Below are 27,051 nucleotides of genomic sequence, written 5' to 3'. Positions count from 1 at the left end.
AACTAAAGAAATAAAAAAGGATCCAAGTAACATTAAAGTATAAAAACAATTCCATTCTTTAATATATTATTAAATCTACATCATAGCGAACATGTCAATCCATACTTTTACAGAATGAATTAAAAAACTCATTTCAAAAATTAGTAAAGAATACATTCCTTGAGTATCCTATTTAACTACAAGAGTGTAAATTTCCATGTTCCACTTATACTGTTGCTTTGTAACAGCTGTTATTCAAGACATGCTGTCTGCAATTTCAGATAACAGTCATCAGGACTGGCAGCCAACAGTAGTCCAACACTGCAATAAATTTGCCAGTCTCCTTTTAAAACCATTGAAATTAGGGTCTCTTATAATATCATATTGCATCACAATCCAGATTTAACTCTGTTTAGTATAAAGAAATTTAAACAATTCTATCTTTTTAGGAAACTAGCTCTTGGTATAATAGCAATGAAGATATTGCTTGAAAAAGATGTTGAGATGGTGTGATATGGCTCTATCTACAAAGATCATAATTATGCAGAAAATTATTTTTTCTATGACATTCTATGACAAAGTTGAACTTTGGAGAGGCAGGATAGCAAAAGTAAATTCTTTTGAGCTTTGCTATTGTAGAAGACTCCTGGGAACACCAGTTTTAGCCAAGAAATCAATCAAATAGATCATAGAATTAATCAATTCAAAATTATCACCCAAGGGACAAATAACCAGGCTTAACTGATGTTTTGGACACATTAAACAAAGAACCATCTCTTTGAAGAAATAAGTGCTGGAAAAGATGGAAGGAAGGGGGGGGGGAGAATGACAGAATTGGTGGATCATTGGAAGACTGGAAGATCAAATTAGGAATAAATCCTACTAGAGAAAAATCTGTGTAGTTGTTAAAACTTACCAATTTGATGGCACGTAATCAAATCCATCAAATTCTTTCAGTTCATATTTCTATGCTACAGTGTGAAAATTCTTCAATTTATTCTTTTTTGATGTTAAAATCCCTGAAATGTTTAAATATACATTAAAAATAGGTCCCCTTTAAACTTGTTTTTTAAACAGATGCTTAATGGGGAAACTGGTATATTGGAAGTCTTACATTATGTGGTATAGTTCCTAAAGATTTTTAGCACTGCAACTTCATATTAAGCAAGGTGCAGTTTTCAGTGATTCTCTAATCCAAACTCACTACTTACTCTTTGAGTTCCTGGATTTTATTTCATCAAAAAGTTTTTATAAGGGCAATGAAGCACATGGGACTCCTTGCATTTTTCAGAACTTTAACAAAGTGCCTTGTATGTGCAGCTTGACATTTTGTTGCTGAACTATGTACTTTGCCCCTTGGCCAGAGTTCTTGATGGGAAATGACTCATGTGCTTAAGTTTTTAAATCTTCCATAATTCAACCTGAATGCATGCAGATCTCAAATGTTGAATTTCTGAGCCACTTGAGGAATACTGAATATAAGTGACCACAGCTGTATATTCATCATGCTTCAAGGGTTTTTTTTATGTATAGAGTTAACTAAGAATAGCAGTCTTCCATCAAATATGTAATCTCCTATGTCTATATATGCATAAATCAAAGTTACAGTAGATGCAAGTAGCAAAAGAAAGAGATTTTTAAAAACATGGTTGAAGTCATTACTTTTTAATTTTTTAATGCATGCCATTGCATCAGAAATATTGTATTTATATTTTATATTTTCTTAGGAACACTGTCAGAATGATCCATGGAAGCATTCACTTGATGATTTTGAGTAGGGGCTAGGGGTATACTAACCAAAGATGGTTGAGATGATAAATGCTTCTTCTTCTATAAACAAATAAAACAGCTGCACTCTTCTACCTTTCCTTCCCTGCAAGATCTGTAGGGAAAAAAGTAACATAAAAATAACTTCTATAGAATTTTTTCCCCAATTCAGGAAAAGTGAAGACCATTTCCAAACAAAACCCCAAACTCAAAAATCAAACAAACAAACAAACAAAAACCCAACCTCCACCCAGGGACTTTGTCCTTTAAATGTATTTCAGTTTGCATTTTGATCTGAGTTTGGAAATGTTATCACCCACTTTGTCACAGACATAATTCACATCTTTCTTTAGGCACTGTAAACAAGAGAAATGGTTTAATGGCTCCCTAAAAGGCACTCTGCACTGATAGCTGAGATTAGACTGTTTAGTAATGGATTTTTGCGTGCTGAAGAAAGAAGGGGAGGGAGACTTTGGCAGGGGGAAATGTAGTGGAAAAGAATCTTTGAAAGGCAGCAATGAGGCATCTGAACGCTGGTTGAGTCTTATGCATGAACAGGTAGATGTGTTTAAGGAATCTTCAGTACTGTGAGTTTTATCAGTCACTACCTCTTTTGCATCTAGAATTTTGCTGCATGTTAATTGAGGCCATCTGAATCCATTAATCACCTACAATACAGAGTGAGATCTGAATTAGGACCATGGCTGGCCCTTGGAAGCCCTTGTGAAAAAGTGTTGGCCTCTTTAAACATGACCTTATTGTAAGGCTCTCCATATCACACCATTTCCAAAATTCCTTGGTGGGGCTGAAAGTGAGCAAAACTTTTTGAAGACATCATGGTAAATGCTTTTGAGTTTGTTATTCAGATATAAGAGAATAAGCCAAGGCATCCTTTACAATGTACATTTTGGAAGATTTTTTTTGCTGTTCCTGGTTAAAAAGCGAGCATTTAAAAATATTATTTCTTTTGTTGACAAATTGTGCTTTGTGTATAGGGTTGTGTATAGTTTGTTGTAGTTGGCAACATTTAACTGCATTTCACTGTCAAATGACAATCCATGTCTCTTCTATATCTGAATATAGGGATAATCTTTTAGCTCCAAAGATTTGACACAATCTGATTTTTTTAAAAGGGTGAAGGGTTGTTTTGCAATAGGATAATGATATCCATTCACATTTCTTCTACTTCACTTTTTTTCTCTTTGTTCAGATTATATGTTTTATCTCAAGGTTAAGTTTTTACTCATGCATTTAAGCCAGGTGTTTTAACTTAAAACACCGGAAACTGCTCAACTTTTTATTCTGAATCATTATCAGCAATATTTTCTTTGAGGTTTGGCACATGAATCTCTAGCTGATCTTCTTATGATTCAGATTCATATGCTTTGTGTGGGGGTGCACTTAATGTTTCTTGAAAAGAAAGGAGAGTTTCACAATCTGTAGGTCTACAATGTGAAGTGAGCTGGGTCTATGATAAGCAAGCATTGAAGCAGCCAGATTTTCTAGGGGTTTCAGTTTTGGGACTGTTGTTATTTTTTAGTTCAAGTTTTCTTGAAACAAACAAACAAACAAACAAACAAACAAACAAACACCACAGCTATTGGTAAGAAACTTTAATACTTGTCTTACTTATTCTTCTAAACTTCCTAACTTCCAGTATATTGTACAAATTTTCCAGTCATTGTTCTGGAACTGTATATTATGTGGCCAGATATAGATTAGTGCCGTATACACCTAAACCTCCAAAACATTAAAAAGCTCTATCCACGTGTTTTCACTGTCTTTTTAAGAATAAACTGAGTAAGAGAAACATGAAACTACAGAAAAACCTACTTGAGATTTGGTTTTTTTAACCCCTCCCCCCATTTATTATAGGTGTTGTAAGTAAGATTTAGGAAGATCAGAAAATGGAACCAGAGGAAAAAACATAGCTGTTATTTGTGTTCTGTGAGCACTGAAATCTGTATATCACATGAGATTTCACCAAGCCAGAGTAATCTTTCAAATTGCTAAATCGGAAGTGATTATTTGAGTAGCTTGTACTATTTTTTCAGACTATGGAAATCTGCTTGAAATCTTGAATTTTAAGTATTTCATGAAAGTTTCTGCCTCTGTATTCCATGGAATGGTGAAACAGAGAGCTGGGTAATATATTAAATTGGTTGTTTGTGTGTGTTACTTATGTTTCTATGCTGATGATAGATGCTATCCCCACCTCTTTTAATAATGTTTCCAATAGAAAACAAGAGCTAACTTATTATCCTCAGCCACAAAAAGCATGAACCAAAAGTTCCACCAATCTCACCAGTTTTTGCACTGATCATTCAACATTTGGTCGTCCTCAAGCAATTGATTCTCAGAGCACTGATAGATGTTGACTAGTTATAGGGAAAAATCTTAGCAGGTTTGAGCTGCATCTTGACATTAAAAACTTAACTTTGCTGCCTCAGACATTATATCTTGACACTCTTAAAAAGATGGCATGGACTTTTCATTAAAACTCTAGCTTAGTAACCTCCTAGCTCTGCTCTTTGAACCTTGCTATCCTTGTATCAGAAGCAAAAGAAAATATATCTTGTAGCAGAACAAGCAGACATCATGTTCAGTTAGAAAGTTATTTAATTAGTGTTGATCATGACTCCCGATGATAGTGATTTGATAAGGAATAATTTAGTATTTAATAGTCTGTTACATGCACCAATTCTATCTGGAAAAGAAATATTGTATAAAATGAACGTAATACATTTGGAAAGCCTTGTTCCAGTGAGCTGAAAAACTTTTTTTAGTTTCTTTACTGTCTTTTCATATCCCAGTGATGAGATACACAGGGATATGTCACATAAGATGTCTGTATTTTTTTTTCATTTTAATGGCAATTGTGAAAAATTGTTTCCCATGGATTAAGAAAGAAACCAGAACCAACAAATCGAGAATGGAAAAGGGTCTAAGGTATAGATTCCAGATGTGCTACAGAAGATCAGTGTTTAAAAATCAAAGGCATCTGAATATATGATTTTAAGGCCCACTTTTTAAAACAAAAATAATGTGCTAGATTATAAAATGTTAATCAAAATCAAGATACACTATCAGTAGCATGACATATAGTTACTAGAACTTTCACATTTCAAGAAAAGTTGCAACTTAAATAGATGTTGGAGAAGCATGTGGCTACTTGTTTATATGGCCCAGCATAAAAGTCAATTACAGACTGAAGTACGCTAAATAGGAATAAGTCACCTGAAGGACCTTGAAACAGTATCCCAAAATTTCATGTTGTTTTGCCATTATAAATAGGCTTGTCTATTACTTGATAATGAATGTGCTCCTATAAGGGAAACCTCTTTAGGCTGCTAAAGTTAGCAATGTGACATTTCTGCTTGAATTTTCATTTTATTATTTTATTGGTTTGTGTATTATGGTTTATTTTCTTTTTTTTTTGTTAAATTGTTTTTTATGCCCAGGGTGATTTAAGTTGAGTTGTGCAGCTGTATGAATGTAATAGATAATAGATGATAGACAGACAGACAGACAGACAGACAGACAGACAGACAGATAGGAAAAAGCCATCCATCCATCCATCTATCTATCCATCCATCTATCCACCTATCTCTCTCAAAAATTCTTAGAAAAAACAAGCAAAATTAGACATTCAAGATATTTTATTTTACAAATTCTTACTTCTTCAGAGGAGTTTATAAAATATCACAAACTCATTTTTGCATAGTAGCTTATCCCCAAATGAAATTGTTAGAGGTTGAAACTGTACAATCATTTCTGAAACTCAAATCTTTGATATCATGAATATAAATGGGGTATCTGTTCTCATGTTTCTAAGAAGGGTCATATTGAATTTAACCAAAGGGGTAGCATGTCTAATATTTTATTCCCAAGAGTTCAACCAATTCAAATAGATAATCTATAAATGGGAGATGGTGCTACAACGATAATGTTTGTCATTCATAATTTTCAGCCATGATGTTTTGGAAGCATAACACCTTCTTACCAATAGGTTATTAGCCTCCTGATTTGTCTGAAAGATATCTAAATTGGTGACAGTTCCTCAGTAAAAGAAACTTCATTTGATTAATATGTCCTGTTCGAAATTTGTGAAGTTTTTTAATGCTAAAGATTTCCCCACAGTTTAGAAAAATAAATTAGCGAAAGGCTGCTTGCAGAGCTGCTGATGGTATTTCATTATGATTTTTGTGTTAGAATTTCAGTGAAGATGTATTTAATTTATAACTAAAATACTATTTTGAAGCATCTTATACTGAAAACTACAGTATTTTTGGCATGAGGTAATTAAAAGCAAATGCGAATAGTTAAGGTTTGTTTCACTGATGGTGACTCACACCCTCATCACCTCTTAATTACACTGCTGTTATATACACAACTTGAGATTGCCTTTGAAGACCACCCAGAAACCACAGTTGGTAGAAAATGCAGCTGCTGTCTGTTAATGAGGGAGTGTTGCTACAGCAAAATAACTCCAATCTTGTGGGCACTCTGTTGACTACTTATCAGTTTCTGTATGAATTTAAAGTTTTTGTAAATATCTATGAAGCCTTACGTACATAGCTTGGCTTCCTGTTTGGGAACCTTCAGGTACTATCTGTCATTTTCATAGTCTATGAGGGACCATTTGCTTTTGATTCTTACCTCAGTTGTGGCTAAGAATCTGAAGGCAGTCTTTCTCTGTTATGGTCTAATTGCTATGGAATGGTTTGCGCCTGCCCCAAAGTAGACTGGCTCTTCCCTACTTTGTATGAATACTGGAAGATGTCAAACTAGAATTAATGGAGATGTGGTAAACCTATAGCTATCATATCTTTGTATGAAGACTTTATTTGTACATTGTAGATCTGAAAGACCGGGGGAGGGGGGGGAGAGAATCAGCTCTGGGAGAGAAAAATGACATAGTAGATTTCAGGAAGAAAGTTTGATCATTTAATGTTTGAGTATGTGTCATCAAATATTCAAATGTTCATCAAATATGACCACATAAATATTCTCCATGATGATTTGTTTCTAACCTGGCCTTCCAATCATGCCATTGCTATTATAACTGAGTTCATCTACCTTGCTAATGGTCATCCTCCTATTTTCTTTCCTTCCCACTATTGGAACTTCGTTCAGAGAGTTATGTCTTAATTTATCCAAAATAGGATAATCTGACCTTGGTTACTTGTTCCTCAACTGAGATCTCTGGGTTGATTTGGTCAATGGCCTATTGGTTTTTTTTTCTTGACAGTCTATGATATTCTCTGCAATCTTGTCTAATACTTGTCTAAAATGTCAAAAATCCTTAAAAAAAGAGGATATCTTTCTGTCCTTTTATCCCAAAGTCTGTCTTTGGCTTTCATAGACTGTCATAGAGAGCACCATGTTTTGCACAATTCTGATCTTTGTAGGTATGGACACATCCTGTCATTATAATATCTTTTCCAACCCTTTCATGGCTGCTATATCAAGTGCTAGTCTGTGGCATATTTATTAACTGCTGGTTCCTTTGTTGATGATGATGATTATGTAATTAGCTTGCTCTTTTTTATAATTAATTTTAGTCCTGAAGCTCCTTGACTTTATCTAAATTATATTTCCTGTGAAAGTTGTAAATATTAAATATGTTTTCATATTTTATTCTTAAGCAAGGTTGCTTCAGGTTGGGAAGTTTGAATACCTCCAAAGATTGTTGAACTACAGTTCTCATTATTCTTAACTATTCCCTAATGAGACTGATGGGGAGTCATTTTTCAGTAACATTTGGTGGGCATGAGGTTTATCATACTTTTTGAAAACCTTATTGGTCACTCAAAAATTCCCAAACGTTCTCCCCATTATATCCAATTTATTGATTGATAAATCAATAATCAATCAATTGTATTGAACAACTTTTAATTTTCTTGACCCATAAACTATTCTACCTGGCCAAATTCTTACTTACATTTGGTCTCTGTCACAGAGTATGTTGAATTGAACCTTTGCCAGGTAATTTAGGATAAGGGGGAAGATAGAACAGTGAATGTCATGTAGTAGAGAAAATTCAGGCAGTCTGGCATTGTTTTTGAAATGAATTTCATGTATGTATATAATTCTTACATTCTTATCTGCTTGAAATTAATTTCTATTTCTGTTTTTTTTTAATCTTTCCAGTGGCTTTTCATGGTCTTTCAGTGAAAATCAAGAAAGAACCCCACAGTCCATGTTCTGAACTCAGCTCTGCTTGTAGTCAAGAACAACCATTCAAATTCAGTTATGGAGAAAAGTGCCTGTACAATGTCAGGTAAAGCAAATAGTATATTTTGTATTAGTTCTTTCAGTAGAAACTTTAACATCATGATGATACAGTAACGGAACAATTAAAATCTACTTTTTCTTGATCTTGAAAGGGTTATCTGGTCTGATCATGTAGCCAAATTGTATTTGATCATACCAGTTTTTAAGTGGGGAAATGTTTTCTTGTCATGTTTACTGCTAAGAAAAGTAAGCTAAAGTGGGAAAACAGTAGGCTAAATTGTCACAAAAGGACTTTTTTTTTTCAAAAGGCAAACTCAATTTTGTTTTTCCCTGATTCCAAAGTCCTTTTGAAAAAGCACCTTTGGGACAACCATGATCTTGGATAACTGAGAATCTTCATAAAGCATAGGCTAAATTATTTCCCTTAGATACAAGAGTTTCTCTTTCATAAATTTTACAGTTGAAATAGTACTGGCTGCATGAATGCTTGGATTTTTTGTTTTTATTTCTAAAAAAGAAAATTTTAAAACAATTAAACCAGTGTTTCTCAATCTTGGTTTCATAACCTTTTTAAACTATGTGGACTTCAACTCCCAGAATTCCCTACATAGCTTAAAAGAGAAATATAGTGATTAATTATAATTAGGCATGCAATGCTTCTGCTTGCTACCCCTTGACTATTTTTGCCAATAAATAGAGCCAACAAACTTATGACTTTTTGTCATGATGGAACACTGGTTTGTTCTTATCTGTTATCATATCAGAGTTCCTGGTTCGCATATTTTATGAACAAACCATCTGTATGCAAATCTATCCATTGACAATTGACATCGATGGGTATGATCAAACAGGGTGTACAGGCATGCTTGTGAATTTCTGGAAAAATCAGATTACAACTGCTCACTCTCCATTGCATGCAAATAATTGTAATGGAATCTGGAATCTTCCACTGAGACTCATACATAATGAAACTGGTATTGGTTTTTTGACTTTATGTTGAAATTAAACTACAATTCCTGTTCCAGATTTTCAACACGCCCAGAAGCTAGCTATTCTAGTATGTGAACAAAGGGATAAGAGGACGGTGTTGAATTATTTTTGGGGAATGTTAAATCAGAATGACATTATTTTGTAAGCTAATCAAAAGCCAGTGAACACTATTAAATAAATATTCAGCCTCCACTTTAAATAACAGCTGATACCTGTATATTATTAATTAATTCTCACTATCTGCCTCATCAGGCTGCTATGCTTCCGTAATTGCTAGTCTATCATAGTTTTGTAGTTACTGTCTATGCATGATAGGCTCCTATTTGTTTTGCTTTGAAAAATGATTAAGAGGACTCCTGCCTTTATGGAAACAAGAACAGGGGCTTTGCTTGCACCTGTTACAGGAACAGTGCCAAACAAAAAGGGAACTTTAATCTTCTTTCAGATAGTGGCCCTTTTCCCAGTTTCAAATGATAGTGAAACAAGTGAAATTATGAATCATCTGAGTGCAGTCACTCTGGACAATGATCTGAAAGCTTGTTAAAGTTGTGTTATGATATAGGATTATAGGAGTTGAAGTTGAAAAAAATATTTGCAAGCCAGTATGGGTCATTATCACTTCCCTTAAGGAGATGCTGTTTTTCTTCCTTGGAACTGTTTTTTTCACACGTTCTGCATTGTAGGTAGAACTGTGGCTCCATTCATTTTCATTTATATCTTATTTCATCTCTGTAATTTCCAGTGACAAAGAAAGTGTAAAAATGCAACAGAGCATAACAGCTGGTGTACATGCTCTGTAAAAGTATCAAAAACAATCTGATGGTAATGGTCTCCAACAGTAGAAACCTGGAAAAATTAAGGCCATTGCCAAAAAGTAATCAAAGTGGGCATGAGGAATGTTTCCTTTGGAAGGAAGGTCCATAAGTGGTATCCAGATGCATTAGGATGGGTATAAAGTGTCTGCCTTTTTATTCATCCCACAGAGTGCTCTGCAGCGATATATTTACTCTTGGGAGTTCAAATAGCTCTGCAACCAAGAGACTAACTTTTTTGAAGAAAAGAATAGCATCATTGTAATATGCATAACTCTGTATTTTTATTTTAGCTTTACTGTATGCTTCTAACATTCTAACAGTCTTCTAACTCTAAGATGGCAACAGACTTCTGAATGACGATGGATTATCTGTCCCCTGTCTGATTTTCCAGAACCTCTCTCTCAGTGGTCATAGATAAGGAAAGATGGAGAATTGTAGCTTAGCTGTATCTAGAAAGATAACAGGTTCCTTCTCCTAGGTTCATATAAGGGAAATCCTTTTCTCCATTTCCTGAACTTCCTTCATCTTTCAAAAATATGGATTCTTAGCAGGTTTACTCACTTGTTCCAATCAAATATGTCATGTTTCTTTTGAAATTCAAAATCCTTATATACATGCATACACTCATGCATACACCTATAGAAACACTGCAAAATTAAGTAAAAAAGAATAACATTAAAAATGCAAATCATTTTGTTGTATGACCCCATGTTATCACATGTAGACTTATATGTGCAAATTTCAAATGAAGTGTTTTATTCCAATAAAGGGCATTGCTGTATGTTAAAAAGAAAAAAGAAACATTGCAAATAAAACGTATGATGCCATATTTCTGGCATGTTTCTTGCTTAAGGATAAAATAAATCTTACTTTGGACATAACTGTTGAATGATTGCTGAAACTTAAAAATGAACCCAACTTCAAACAATGAAGCAATACACAGTACAATCTCTGTCTTCCAATTATCCATTTAGCATAATTTATACTGTATCTTCCAGTAATCTTAAATCAATATTCTGAAGTGATTCAGTGAAGGACTAGCTTATTGATAAGGCAGTATATTTGTTTCTAATTCCTATCAGGCTTTGGAATTGCTGCTAGTGCAGCTTACTCTATACCTGAGAAATCCCAATTTGCATCTTTGATGCTTCGTTTCTCGCTAATACTTGCTAGATTTATGTTAGAATTGGATAACCTAGAAATATGATAAATACATGAAAATACATGAAAATTGATAAGATATGATTTGAAATAAGACTCTTTGGGGATAGGAGATCACTTTTAACATTTTCTTGTGGTAAGTTCTTTGAAATGCAAAAACTTGAATCTATTGTATAAAATTTTAATCAGTTTTGTTTCTATGCTTTATGGAATATTTCTGATTTTTTTAAAAATTGTGATTGTAACCATTTTTATTTATGTTCTATAGCTTTAAAAGTTCATTTTTGTAAAATCAGCTTGATCCAAAATCTTTATAAAGCTGCAAAGCTGTCTTTATAAAAATTGTGGTGCAAGCATTTTGTTCTACATATTCTTAAAAAGTAAGAAAAACAAACTCTCCAAACAAATAGCAGATGTATCTAACAAGCACAAAGAATAATCAGTGTGTATTTGTTATGTATATTATATCCAGAACTTCCTAACTGGGTTAGGAAATAATGCTGGATAGAGAATGATTTATGCTTTGATCATCTAGTAGAATCAAGATTAAGATTGTAATATAGAATCAAGATTGTTCAAGATTAGCATTAGTTATTGGCACAAGGAAGTTGATTAAATACTATGCTTTGTGCTATACTGTATTTGGTGTTGCCTAAATGCATAATGTGACCTTAGTTTTTGCATTTATAAACCATAATTCAGGACTTTGCAAGATATGTGAACTCAGCCATTATGGTACAGTCATGTAATCATGGCTAAAACAATCTAGAGGCAAATGATGAAAAAACATTCAACTTCAGAATTATACATCTGGTCTGTCTGGATCAACATTACCTAAAATGTGCCTTTTAGCTATATTTTGAGACTGTAATCTACCAGAACAATAGAGAGAATCAATAAAAAGCATCAAGACTGCATACAGTCTTGAGTGTGTTATGAAGTCTAACTGGGATTTTCTAGAAACTGATTATTTACAATTAGTCTATCTGAGAAAGCCATTTATATCTCCCCTTATTTAACCAACAGTGCCTATGATCAGAAGCCACAAGTGGGAATGAGGACTTCTAACCCACCAACTCCATCAAGCACTCCAGTTTCACCACTACATCATGCATCTTCAAACTCGATTCAGAATTCTAAACCTGACCGGATTTTTGCAACTCATTTGCCTCCATCCCAGCCCATTTCAGACAATAACTTTCATATGGATCACAGGTAACAGAGTCAATTCTTCCTATGTTTGTTTTCCATTGTAAGTAGGTTTGCCACTTTTTTATATTGTGTTTATTATTGAATATGTCAGGATCATCCACCATAGTTAATTTTATTTAAAATCTTGAGAATGATGTAGGAGTGAATTCACATACATGCAGAGAAAAAAACAACAATCAATACATGGAAAGGTAAAATATTCTGAGACATTGTGCTGTCTATCAACCTATATTGTAACCCTATATACATTTTTAAAATGTTTCAGATAAAGGTCCTTCAGACTATGCAGAAATTTGAGCAGAATATTTCAAGCCTTTAAAAAGTTGCTATTGGTTTAATAAACCAAAACGGCATATTTTTCAGAACTAGGCAGAAGATACATTTTCTTTAATGAATAGCAGAGAAGCTTGAAGGATGCCTTCCAAGATATTTTCAGAATATGCTCAGTTCTAATACATAACACTATATTATAGCATTTTTTTTAATTTTCTGTTAACAAAGTTAACAATTCTAGCACCTTTTTTTTTCAAGTAATCAGTTGAGAAATCATTAGCTCTAGACAATCTGAATGTTTTTTAAAAATAATGGTATTTCAAGGGCAATAATAAAACAGATGTTAAAATCAAGATCTCGTAAAATTCTACTGCATTTGGAGAAAGTACACAATTTTTTATAAATTTTATACAGATAAATACTATTTATCTGACTGGGGAAAATTACTACATAGGATTTTTATGAGGGTTACAAACCACTCTTTCTTTGTTCATTATTTTAAATTTAATTAAATTAATTGTACGTAAATATTGCTGTTTAATGTTATAATTTGCATAGTATCCATTGAAAGGGTGTGGGCTTTTTTGTTTTTTATTTAGTCCTTTGAGCATTTTGAAATGCACTAGCTTAGGAAGAGGAAGTTAAACAGCCAAAACAAACTATGTTCAAATAACTTTAGACTTAGCAAAACCACAAAAGCTAAAAAAACTAAACTGAAGCTTCAGCTACGTCCCTGAATCACCCTGCTTATTTCTTAAATTTGAATTTCCTAAGGCAAAGCATCCATAGATTAAATTAATACATTTTGTTTACATTTAGTTATGGCTATATTTGAATTCTGACAATATTGTTAAAGCAACTCTAATTCATTCAGTTGGTTATATTCTAACCATATCAGAATGTACTGCCTAATTCAGTTTTCCCCACACCCATATATATTTTCCCCAGACCCATAGGATTTAGTAATGTGTAGGCACATAGCTGACATACTATTTATGAAATTTCCCTAATATACACAATGATACAAATAATTTGGTGATGGTTCCATTAGTCTTTGAATTTGCATTTTCACTCTAAAGTCAGAATATCACCATATGAATTCTAAGATTTTAAGCTACAAATATTTCTTATTAGTTCCTTCTATTTGACTGTGATACTAAAAATTGCTTGTTGTACTGCAATTTCTAAATGAACAGACATGGAAGTTAATTCATTGAACTTGGTGGGCTTTCTTCAATGTTAACATGCATTTTATTTACATAGAATAATATGAAGGTTCCAGACAGAACTCAAAAAGTTAGCAAAATGTGATGAACCATGGCTTAGTATATTTGTAGCTTCAGTAAATTATTAAATTGTTACTGCCCACATGTGAGATGGATAGTGGCAGAAGACTTTAAAGTAAACAATCAATAGTATTGTATTCTATTATTTGTGAAAAGCCCAATTACCTTAATGAGTACCAAAAGAAATCAAAGCTACTTGTATAAACACATCTATCTATCTATCTATCTATCTATCTATCTATCTATCTATCTATCTATCTATCTATCATCTATCTATCTATCTATCTATCTATCTATCTATCTACACACACACACACACACACACTATGAGTTCAATTATTTTCTCCCTCTTTATATGCCTTCCTTCTTAATTTAGTTTGGGTAATCCATACTTTACAATAATGTAAATTTAATTTGCATTAAATTTTCTGTAACACATTAAATGAAGTGTTTTGAATACTGAACATGCTATTTATATATAAATTATCAATCCAAATAAATAACATCATTTAAGTATCTGCTACCTGAATGACTGCAAAGTCAGTGTTTCTACTAAATATTATACTTACTTTATTTTCTCCTTGTGCGATATAAAATATTGATTCCTTGTTTCATTCATTTCTCTGTTACTTTTAAATAGCTTATTAATATCAAATGAACAAAAAAGAGCATACTTAATTGGTTCTTAATAAAACTGTTTATTATGGCAGGGTCAACCATGAAATCCTTCTCTAGGGGCAGCTGTTTTTATCTAATTCTTACAGAATGATGTTTCCTGTGCTGTCTCTTAGATTCTTGCTATACTCTGCAGAAAATTGTATATGTGTTTCTTTCCCAGGAGAAAAAATAATTTCCAAAATTTACTGTCATTTCCCCCATGCCATCTGTTGTGACAGTTTATCTTCTGTCCCACCCTGACCATAATCCATTCTTTCTCCATGGTACCTCTCTCTCCACCATTACTAGATTAATAATCATTGTCTGTGTTATTGTCGTAGATTTCGCCGTCAGCTCTCAGAACCTTGTAATTCCTTTCCTCCTTTGCCTGCCATGCCACGGGAAGGACGTCCGATGTACCAACGCCAGATGTCTGAGCCAAACATCCCTTTCCCACCTCAAGGGTTTAAACAGGAGTACCATGATCCAGTGTATGAACACAATGCCATGGTTGGCAATTCAGTCAATCAAAGTTTCCCTCCTCCTCTGATGATTAAACAAGAACCTAGAGATTTTGCATATGATTCAGGTAATACAAATATTTCTTTTCATTTTTTGTTCAGTAGGATTTGATTTATTTGACAAGATTTGATTTATTTTAAAGATTTAACTCTGAAAAACTTCACTAGGGTCAATATTTCTAGATAATTTAGGAGTATTCTGTTTTAACACATTAGATTGTTAATGAAAGTACAGGTTTTATCATGCAAGATTTATACCATTAAATAAAACAGCATTTTTTCCCCAAATGATCTTGTTGTGTGAAAAGGCTTTTTATATATATAATGTCAAGGTACCAGAGGTGGGTTGCTACTGGTTTACAATGGTTCAGGTGAACAAGTATGGAATGTTGGCCTGGATCGCAGAACTGGCAGTTACCCAGGCTAGCCACGCCTCCGAACCGGTTCCCCCATCAGAGGGGATGATTTTTGGCATTTTTTTAATGTTCTGCACATGCACAGATCTATTTACAGGCAACTATGCATGTGCGTGGAGCACACACAAAGCACCTGCACACTGAACTGGCAGTAATTCTAGTAGCAACCCACCCCTGCAAGGTAATAGTCTAAAGTGGAAATTTAATACAAATATTTCATTTCAGGCTCTTTCCCAACATGAATTTATAACGCCTGTTGCAAGCATTAGATAGATTTTTAAAATTAATACTGATATTTTATATTAATGATCAGTAGAAGAGCTCTGATCAGTCAAAACACTGAATATTGAAATTGTTCACTAATATTATTATTGTTTAACTGAACTTGGCATTATCTAGAGATTTGGGGTATCAGACAAAACTGATGATGAATCTAACACATGATTTATGTAAAATCCCTTCCAATTGATAAACCAACTTTTCATTGATACTAGTTAATTTTTAATAATATTTTACAGTATAATAGAATACTCCTTGAAGTAAACAGTCTGAATATATTTACTTTAAAATTAAGTTAGTAAGAAGGTAAGCAAGGACAGTATTTTGTAATTGTCACCTCAAGACTGGATTACTGTAACGCGCTCTACATGGGGCTGCCCCTGAAGAGTATTCGAAGACTGCAGTTGGTCCAGAATGCAGCCGCATGAGCGATATTGGGTGTACCTAGATACACCCATGTTACACCCATCCTCCGCGAGCTGCACTGGCTCCCTATTGGTCTCCGAACGCGCTTCAAGGTGCTAGTCGTTACTTTTAAAGCCCTACATGGTTTAGGACCTGGCTACCTGAGAGACCGCCTCCTGCCACATATCTCCCAACGACCAACTAGATCTCACAGTTGGGCCTCCTCCGGGTGCCGTCGACTGGACAATGCCGGTTGGGACTCCCCAGGGGAGAGCCTTTTCTGTAGCTGCGCTGGCCTTGTGGAACAATCTACCCATAGAGATCTGGACCCTTACCACTCTCCCGGCCTTCCATAAAGCCACCAAGACCTGGCTGTTCCGGCAGGCCTGGGGCTGTTGATCAATGTCCAGCCCCACCTACACTGAATGGATGATGTGCAATTTTAATTATGTACCTTTATTTTTAAATTTTAAATGTTTTTTATCTGTCTGTAAGCTGCCCAGAGTCCCTAGGGAGTGGGCGGCATACAGATTTTATTAAATTGGAAATTGGAAATTGGAAATTTACATTTCTCTGATTGTTGCCAGATGTAGTTGTAAGATATTTACCCCAAACTTCTGACATTGGAGAAGTTGTTCTTTCTGGAATCCTATTTATTTACTGAAGAGATTATCATGTTGTTAGTCACTTAAGAATTGCTGAATAAGTGGTACTGAGGTTCTATTGATTCCTGTTAATCATGTCCTTTTGCATTTGGTAGGATTTTTATTCCTCTCAGAGAGAAAGAAATTTCAAAATGTGTCTAGCTTTTTGAAAACATTTTGCTACCATTGATCAAGGAAAGGAGAAAGGCACAGGTTTAGGAACCCCCTCTTAATCCCATCAAATATGCTTACTTGGGCTATTCAGCTAATATGGTAACAAAGTTCTTGTTCTTATATTTTAGCAGGAAGGGTTACCATATCTTGTGCTTATAGTCTGAACTGAAGCTGATTTATCTTGCCGCTTCCTCATTATTCTGAAAGATTCGGTAAAATAATATATGTACCTCTATTCCCCATGGTCATTTGGGAAGTATTAGTTTATATTTTGCATAATCATAATTGTTGACTCTTGAATTGATTGTTGATAAAATAGTACTGAGACCTGAACTAGTCCTACAAAGCATAAATTAAAACAGTTCTTTTATCCCACTGCTCTCCTAGATTAACATTATATTAAAATCAAAATCTTATTCCTCTTATCTTGCCTTTCCTACAAGGATATCCTACAAGGATAGAGCCAAGGTGGCGCAGTGGTTAAAAGCAGCACTGCAGGCTACTGCTAGATCAGCAGGTCAGCGGTTCAAATCTCACCGGCTCAGGGTTGACTCAGCCTTCCATCCTTCTGAGGTGGGTAAAATGAGGACCCAGATTGTTGGGGGCAATATGCTGACTCTCTGTAAACCGCTTAGAGAGGCCTGAAAGGCCTATGAAGCGGTATATAAGTCTACTGCTATTGCTATTGCTATTGTATATCAGAGAAGTGAATTGAGTTATCTGTCTTCCATTTCATCATTACAGCAGGCTGCTAATGTATTGATCTACTAGATACTGATCCCCTTACATATTTTTTTTAAATAATCTCTTTCAAGATTTAGGACATGAGTCTTCATAGTAAAATCTGGATTTCCATTGTTCTTTGCCCAGATGCACACTGCAAAATTATCTGGAATAGGAATAGCAATTGCACTTAGGTTATATACCACTTTACAGGGCTTTACAGCCCTCTCTAAACAGTTTACAGCATCAGCAGTTTACACCCCAACAACCTGAGTTCTCATTCTACCAACTCGGAAGGATAGAAGGCTGAGTCAACCTTAAGCCTGGTGAGATTTGAACTGCCAAATTGCAGGTAGCCAGCAGTCAGCAAAAGTACCTGCAGTACTGTACTCTAACCACTGTGCCACCATGGCTCATAGAAGGCTGAATTTTTGATACATATTCTATCTATCCTCTTTCTGACCCATGACCTGATTCAGATTGAATCGATGTTAGAAAATCGTGGGGTAGCTAAAATTTTGGTTATGTTAACTTTTCATTCTGAATAATGAGCCGTGAATGAAGTCATTGTGTTAGATAGATCTGTCTCATTGCCTATACATTTGTGGGGAGAAAGAATGCTTTTCATGTTTATAAATTTGGTAAATGTAATATCAAGTTTTGTTTCTTATTCCCATCCATTCTTTTAATTTCAGGAATTGGCCTCTGCTTCTTCAGGAGAAAATATTAGTTTAAAATGATCTAGCAGGACAAACAGTAGTAATGAAGAATTGATTTGTGGCCTTAGAGTACTTTTTATGGCTCTAAATTCCTGCATTTAAGTTGGCACATCTGTACCAACATAAAATACAGTCAATGGTTTGATGGTGTTTTGCTTTGTTCTGCAGAAGTCACCCTTTTTCTTATCTTTGCTCTAAGAGTACTTTAAATAACCCTTTTGGAAGCATAATGCATTTTCCCATTGAATCATTGATTTTATTATGTTTATGGATGTTTAGGGATAAGTCACACTGAAAAGGAGCTTGCATAATATTACTTTGCTATCTAGATAAAAAAAATTAAAAAACTCTTTTGCAGGATCATTATAATAAGATGTTTCTTCAGGGAGATTTTGAAAGAGCCTCAACACTGCTTATTGCTTTTGAGCTCCATATTCTTATCCATTTTGGAAATCTGCTGAATGAAAACCATTATTATGGAATGATTATAACTCTATTAAAACATGACATTAATTATGACATCGGAAATGGCAGATCAATTAGTTGTAATTGCAGGTATGCAATTTCTATTGCAGAATGTTGAGATAATGGAACATGGAAAGAAATAGAAATGTCAACACAGTAGAAGATGTTTTATTTTTCCACCCATCCTAGGAGCCATGCTGTGGGGATAATTCAGACTGCAAAATGAAATAGTAATTTCTATTAGAGTGCAGTTTTTATAGGTGCTTTCTAGGTGCACATAATTCTGTAATGGGAACCATTCTAGGTCACAGAGTCATAGCATCGGAAAGCCATCTAGACTATTGAATTCAATTTTCTTGGCACAGAAAGCCAATGTAAATTATCTCTAAATGGATGGCTATTGTTTAACCTCTGCAGAACACATTCAGCAAAGGATCTCCCATTAGTAACTAGAATTTTGCTTTTTGACTGTAACACCATTATTTGGTGCCCTACCTTCTATGGCAATAGAGAAAAGGTCCTAGCCTTTTTCTGTATGACATTCTTTTAAGTACTTGAAAAGTATTAGCAGGTTTACTTTCTTATCTCTATTAAAAATAATAAGATTTCCTAATAAGATTTATGGTTGAGGCCCCTGATTATCTATACAGTCATTTACTGTGTCATTTGCAGTTTCTCTGAATCTTTGTTAAAATATGGTGACCTGAAATGGATGCAATATTCCAGGTGAGACAATGGAACTATTACTTCTTATGCTATGGTAACTATATTTCTGGTGATTCAGCCAAAAATTGTATTTATCCTTTTAGGAGATCACTTTTATTTTTTAGGAGTGGTCTCCCATGATATACTAGATTAGCTCCAGCATTATATTCTTCTAGAAGCAGAGTAGAGTGAAAGTCATTTGGATGACTTTTAAAATTTAATTTGTTGAGAGAACTCCTTATATTATATACTTATGAAATTTATTTGGCCATTCATCTTAAGCAAATAATTTGGTATTTATAATACAGAACAATAAAGCATAAGTAGAAGCATGACCATAATAAATACAAAATATGAAAACTAAGGCAACTTATACACTCTTTTCATTCACAAACTCCCCTCTATCAGGTTCAGCCAACAACCTGACCCTAATGTCTCTGAGGAAAGCAATGCCATAATCTACTAAAGTATTTTAAAACAACACCGGTAAATTTAATCTGACAACAGCTGTTTTGTCAAATCCATTATGATTTTTAATAAGTACTGTTTTACTTTTATGGTCAATAACTGTCATCTCCTAAATAATTTTCCCAGGCATGAATAACAGATTGATTCGTTTTTAGTTTTCTGGATCTTGAATTTCCGTTTTTCTTAAGATATGTCAACAGTTGCCTTCTATCAGTTTATCAGATGCTTCACATATTCTTCCAAAGTGTTAAGTGGTGGATTCATGTTTGGCCACATCCTAGACATCATCCTTATCTAGGATGCAAGATTTGGATCTGAATTAATTTAAGTTTGGAGTATATCATGATCAGCTCAAAGACAAGGTGGAATACACCTACTTCAGTCATATTGTTTTTGGAAATGAGTAGGTCAAAATTAAATTGAATAGGTCTTTTCTATTTATCAGGTATTTATTGTTTGTTTTTTCCATAAGTAGATGATAGTATTCCTTTTTTTACTTTGACTTTGCTTAGGAAAGCTCTCTTTGTTATTTTTAACTTCTTTTGTTAACCCCATCTTGCTCTGAGTTCTCATTTACTTTATCTCACAGATGGTTTGATCTTTTTGTTATTTGATCTGCTCCTCCTTTAATTGATTGTTTTAATGTCCTTTTTGATGTTTGCATGCTCTTTAAACTTTTTGTGTAACCACATCTCCTTCTTTAGAAATATTTGGAACTGTTCCTTTTTCTTTCCCACCCTACCCATTTTTAAGAACTCCCACTACTTTGGAGCCTCTTTTTCTGTTAACTTCTCTAATAGAAACCTAATAGAAAATTGTTTTTATATTATTAAGATTTGGGGCAAGGTAAACTTTAACTTCATTTATTTTTCATTTTCTTAAAAACTAATTTTTAGTGTTTAGATAGTTCTCCCCCTAAATTCCCATAAAATTTCTATTCTTTTTGTTTGTAATTTAGTAGCTTGCATGTTCCTTAACTGAAAATAACTCCTTTAAAACACTAGTTTTTAAAACAAACAAGATCCTCATAAGTAGTAGTAATTTTTAATTTTTATTATGATCACAGATATTAGAAATAAGCATTAAAAATAAAAAAATGAGATAATATCTAAAAATATTGGTGGATTATCAGTGGACTTCCTAATTTTACAAACAGTACAACAAAATTTAGGTATATTCAAAGAAACTACATCCAACTGATTGGATAACAATTGTACATTAAAAGATCGATGTTTTCCTTATAGAAGGTACAATATAGTAGGTTGTGACTATAGTTGGTTCATCTGCCCTTTTCTACCTGGAGACAGAGATGGGCTGCTGGGGGTTCACATGGGTTCAGGCAATCCTCTAGATAGGATACTGCCTGCTTCAGTGAACCCCCAAATGCAATCCCTGGCTGGATCCCCCCACCCCACCCCTCCATTCCCAGAAATCTCCATGAAGCCTATTCATCATGCAAGGTAAGTACAGGGCCCACATGGAGGCTCAGGGAGAATGAAAAATGGGCCTACCAGAAGTCCAGAAATGGGCCATATCTGGCCTCCCGAGGCCCTGCAGAACCTAAGGAAGCAGGTTTCACCCTCCAGAGGCTCAAGGAAAGCCTCCAAATCATGGGGAGGGCAAAAAAATGCCACTTCCCTGCTATGGTGCAGGAGGACACCCAGTCTATGCTCGAACCTGTTGAAACTTTTGAAGCTTAACCTTTACTTTGTCAAACTCACACTCCCGTACCACAGTTCTTTCTTTTGAAAGCCTTAGGACTTGGACTTAGGACTTATCTGAAAAAAATTACTGGCATAAATCACATTGATCTTAGAAGATCATGGTTTAAATACATAAAATACTGTTACAAAATCTATTCTCCATCTTTTAAATAATTTTTCCTTCTGTTGAGCTATAGATTATGATTTGGCAATTTGTCGAGTTCACATCAAAGAGGAGCTTAGAATTTCAGATTGTACATTCTTGTATAATAGTGATAGTTCCCTTGCATAGAAGTAGTGTTATAAGTTTGATCCTAGCATATCATGAATTATTCTTCTTGAAAGGAATTTGACAACAAATCTGATGAAGAACTATAAATCACATTATTGGGAAATAATTTTTTTGAAAAAAATCTGGTTATTTTTTTTTAAAAAAAGGAAAAGAAAGCTCTCAGAAGGTGAAAGCAAATCTATAAATAATTTTGAATGAAAACAAAAAGGGGTATGGTGTCTTGGAATACTGTATTTGATTAAATCAATATAAAATACTTTGAAACAAGTTCAAAATAATTGTTTCTAGGCTCCTATAAAGTTTTGCCTCAAGTTTCAAACTGGCAGGTCATTTGATCCTACAGTACCTAAGAGGAAGTAATATAGGGGAATATGTGGGGTGCATAGAGATTACATAGCTTTCTGTGATGATAATATAGTTTTTTTTCTTACATTAGGCAGCTTGATTTAGATCAGCATAATCTGTAAGGGACAAATAATGTAAAGCAGGGGTCCCTAACCTCCAGTCTGTTGACCGGCACTGGATCGAGGCATGCAAGAAACAGGGTCACACAAACAAGCAAAGCCCTATCCCTGGGATACAGCAAGCAGACAAAACCACACCCATTCTGGTCCATGGAAAAGCCTCTCTCTATAGAACTGGTCCCTGGTACCAAAAAGGTTGGGGGCCACTGATTTAAAGTACAGGTTTTTGCTTTGTGTTATATATCCAGTGACTGCAGTCTGAAATAAGTACTATATCATAAGAATGTATCATTTTCCTGCCTTTGAAAGAATATTTTCTAGCTATATCCTCCAATCTTTACCATTCCTGCATCTGTATATACAAACTGAAATGAGTGTTGTCAAAACTATTTTTATATAATTATAATCACATACATCACATCACAGTAGCAATAGCTCCAAAAGATTGTCTTGGTCTTGATTTTATTTCTTCTCTCTCCTCCCCAAAGGAATAGATAAAATATCCTCTGAATCTACAGTTACAGTAAGTGGCATTGGCTAATGATTTGATTTGAGAATTGAGAATACAGTCTGGATTTACTCTTTGTGCATTAATGCAGGTCAAATGGACATCAGCTGAATTTTCAATCAGTAATGGAAGGCTGAAGCTTGTCTTAAACCAATCGCATCAGCCTTACCCAAGTCTGACTGATCCCTAGAGACTATACCCAGTAAGCAAAGCTTTTATATGAATGGAGCCTGGAGTTTCATTCATAAAATGGATGCTGAAGGGGGAAAGAGGCGGGGGAGAATGATGGGAGAAATACACTGGAATGTCCATTTATACAAAGCTGAAGGGTGTAGTATTCCATCAGCTGCTACTCCTGCCCATTGACTTGAAACAATGATTAATGTGTGTTGGCCTCCTCAGTATGTAACTTGACACCATTTATGTGGCCTTGGCATGTTTCTAATGTATAGTGAATGAAAAGGCTACATGAGCCAATCAGAAACATAAACAGGAACTGGTTGGTCTGAATTCCATTCAAATATGTCACTATAGCCCAGCAGTGTTTGCAGACTTAAATTTTTATAGACAGAGAACAGGGTGGAGGAAGAGGCTAAACACAGATGTTGGTGTGTGTTTCCAGCCAAAAATCACAAAAGGGAGTGAAAAATGGTATGTTTGTGCACTCATTTATGTGCACTTCTTTATATAAAAAAAGCAAGCTAGTCTACACATCACTTAAAACTAATGCCATATGACTGAAATAAATACATAAAAATAGGCACTCAATAGATTGTAGCTTTTTTTGCATTACAAACACACATGTCTTTTTGATTCTGCAACCCTCTGTAACAAGTAACCATTTGTTAAAGGAAGCTGGTTGTTGCCTGATGTGTTTTCTGAAAACCGGATGTCATGACAATGCCAGAATAAAGCAGCAGTTTGCTATAGAAAGCAATCTGGTGTATTTCAGGGACGAAAACTATAGCTTTTATTTGTGTGTGTTTTGGTTTGTTTTGGAATGGCTGTGGACAAATTAGATTAGAATTTAAAGGTTGCTGCCAGATGAGAAGTTGGACTTACACCCCCCCCCCGATGCCTGGATTTTGTATTTTGTATCTGCCATAATGTGATGTTTCCGTTATGCTGAATTTTAATTTTTAATGTTATTTTACAAAGACCATGTATTTTTCTTTTCTTTTGCATCCTGCTGTAATATGGCACTGTTCCCCCTGTTCAAATAAAGGAAAAAGAGCTTTCAAATAGTTTACATTGATAAAAAAATTATATATATTTTTCTAATTTTTTGAATACACACAAAAAACACATATAAAATTGTATATGTGATAAAAAATTTAAAGGGGAAGGAGTGAATGATAATTACATTTAAATTTGCTCCAGTAAAATTCCATGAATGAAATAGGGAGATTACTTGAAAGAAATTTTGGCTAGAACATCCCTTTAAGTAATGATTGTAGTCTAAGGAGAAAATCATGTTGCAAATTATTAGTTATATACAATTTTAATTGCAAATTAAAAATAGGTTGTTTTGGGAAGGATTTTCTATCTAGTTTTACAATATAAATCTTATTTTCCTCCATTTTTTGTTAAAATATTTTTTTTGCCCACGTTCCTAAAGAATGCTCCACATCCTTAGATCTCTGAAGCTCTGACTTGAATTTTCTAACCCATCCTGAAGTTTTTGAGGTTGTGCTGAAATATTTTTCTATTTTCTATAGAATTAAGAGTTAATATTCACTTTGGAAAAAAAATAGACATTTTTATATCTAATTTTCTGAAGTTATTCCTCATTTTTATTTTATCAGTGTGTTTGTGTGTGTTTGTGTGTGTATGTATATGTGTGTGTGTGTATGTATGCGTATACACATACACAAACACACACATACAGAATTTGTAATGGAAGAAATTGAATAATAAAACTGAATATTTCTGCATAGGTATGTATGTATGTGTGTGTGTGTGTGTATGTATGTATATGTGTATGTATATACATACACATACATACATACACATACACACACACATACATACACACACATATATATATAGACGTATATATATATGTGTGTGTGTGTGTATACATATAGATAGATAGATAGATAGATAGATAGATAGATAGATAGATAGATAGATTAGATAGATAGATAGATAGATAGATAGATAGATAGATAGATAGATAGATAGATAGATAGATGATAGATAGATAGATAGATATATAAATCTTCAGTTTTATTATTTAATTCCTTCCATTACAAATTCTGTACAATGGGCAAAGCAAACACACTGCAAAACAATAGAGGAAATAACAGGATTCTGCAACAGCTGCCAAACTACTTTTCCAGGAAACAGATTTAACAAGTCAATTAACTTTATAGATTATAAATGCATCATATGGATATTCCTTTTTTTTAAAAAAAATGCTCCTACCAAGATAGCCATTGATCTAAATCATATTGTCTTTCAGCATAGCTCAAGTGGTACACCAAATAAGGTAAAGCTTTATTTTACTATTGCAGATTAGAACCATTTTCATAAAAGTAGTCAGAGAAAAAGCTATGTTGAAATTGTGCCGCTTATCTGATCCAATTCTGAGGATTAAGAACATGCTGTCATCATGCTGTTCTTGACATATTTGAGTGGTATATTAACCCTATCAGTAAATAAAACCTGGAAAGACCTTTGTTTGCATTACAACAGTGGAAGCAATTCTTTTGTCCTAGCACCATTAAGGGGCGAGACTATTCAGCATAGTCTGAAACCTAACAATAAATATTAGCATCAGAGTTACTTATTACATCTTTCAATCAGGCAATTTCCTTTCTTCAGCTGTGCATCTATTGGAACTGATCTGCTGCATCTCCTTTTACATATGTTCTATAAATGTAAGATTGTTTGTTGTGTTCTCAGGATATGTGGCTTGAGAAGATTGCCGTGGTTCAACTTAATAGGACCTGTGTATTATATGTAGTTTTCTTTGATCTGGGGCATCCAATGTAACAATTTATGTTTTAAGCTAAGCAGAAGCCAAGCTAAGAATATCATTAGGGTCATTATTACTTTCAGCAACCCTGTAACCAAATCTCCAGGAGTGATTAGCTTGCCTGCAAAGAAGGAGCAAAGATATGAAGCAGATCACCAGATTTTTAAAAAGAATATAGTGTAAGGTTGGAGACTTCTTATATTCCTCTGGCAGTCTACCTTGTTCCTATTGGCTGTCTCTTAAGTATCTATACATTTGTGCCTCATTCTCTGGTGCTCTAGTTCTCTATACTTGGAGACGATAGTTATACTTGGAGACGATTTCCGCTGCAGTGAATCAACACTGTACAAATGTTCTGGGCTGACATCATTAAAGAAAAAAGAGAACACATTGTAGATACAGACAAAAATCACATTTGGGGAGAAGTATTACCATTTCACTCAGAACTTATAAAACTCTGGCTGACAAAGGCTTTGCAATACTGGCAGGCAGTGTTTCGTATACATGCTTTGTAATACTGGGAGGTTGCAACTATTTTAAGATATTGCAGTTCAACTTCTAGATTTCCTCAGCCTGCAGTTGAAGTCCACACATTCTAAAGTTGCCTGACATTGGGGAACACTGATTGAAGAGAAGAATTTCCACTGCAAATGTTGTAGTTTGAATTTATGTAACAAAGTCCTCTTTCCATTTCTGAAAATGCAAATTGCTCACTGTGTGTCTACCCATTGATTTAATAATGTTACAATCCAGCTGCATTGAAACAAAGGGATTGATGGTTAAAAGCATGAGTCAATCAGGGTTGGGATTATTTCTGTTTGTCCATCTTTTCTCTTCATTGGGCCTGTGGCTACTCCCTTCCTGGTACCCATAGAACAGCCCTTTATGGAAACTGCCTTGATAATGATGCTGGCAGGCTTACTTTGAAGTACTGGGATTGATTTTGTTCTAAAGAAAAACTCTATTTTATGCATGGATATTACTTGTGGGTCTTGTTATATACTGAATGCTGCTTCTGTTTATAGCTTGCTTTATTGCCCTTTCATCTATATGAAGTTTGGAAACAGCATATCATGAATACTCAGTTATACTTGCTAATGCTAGCATCAACTTTTCATTTTTAGGAAGTGTTTTTCATCATATGTAGAGGAATATGATAATAACTTGGAACTAGTTACATATGCTGTAGCTCTGTGTCTCCCCACCTT

At 34.3% G+C, this 27,051-nt stretch overlaps 1 protein-coding gene across 2 annotated transcripts in view; it reads left to right on the top strand.

Annotated features, from left to right (window-relative positions):
* Positions 1-27,051, top strand: part of ETV1 (ETS variant transcription factor 1) — an 89,419-nt gene that overhangs the window by 43,963 nt on the left and 18,405 nt on the right. For both annotated transcript variants that reach the window (XM_014059652.2, XM_014059654.2), the window contains 3 exons: positions 7,900-8,029; positions 11,976-12,164; positions 14,719-14,966. In XM_014059652.2, the coding sequence (XP_013915127.2) occupies positions 7,900-8,029; positions 11,976-12,164; positions 14,719-14,966 (567 nt within the window). The remainder of the gene's footprint in view (positions 1-7,899; positions 8,030-11,975; positions 12,165-14,718; positions 14,967-27,051) is intronic.

This window comes from Thamnophis sirtalis, unplaced genomic scaffold (genome assembly GCF_051295495.1).
Source record: "Thamnophis sirtalis isolate CommonGarterSnake01/CBP01778 unplaced genomic scaffold, rThaSir2_p1.2 scaffold_4, whole genome shotgun sequence".
Classification (NCBI taxonomy): domain Eukaryota; kingdom Metazoa; phylum Chordata; class Lepidosauria; order Squamata; family Natricidae; genus Thamnophis; species Thamnophis sirtalis.
Note: the sequence above shows the minus strand (reverse complement) of the source record. Positions and strands in the feature narration are given on the sequence as shown.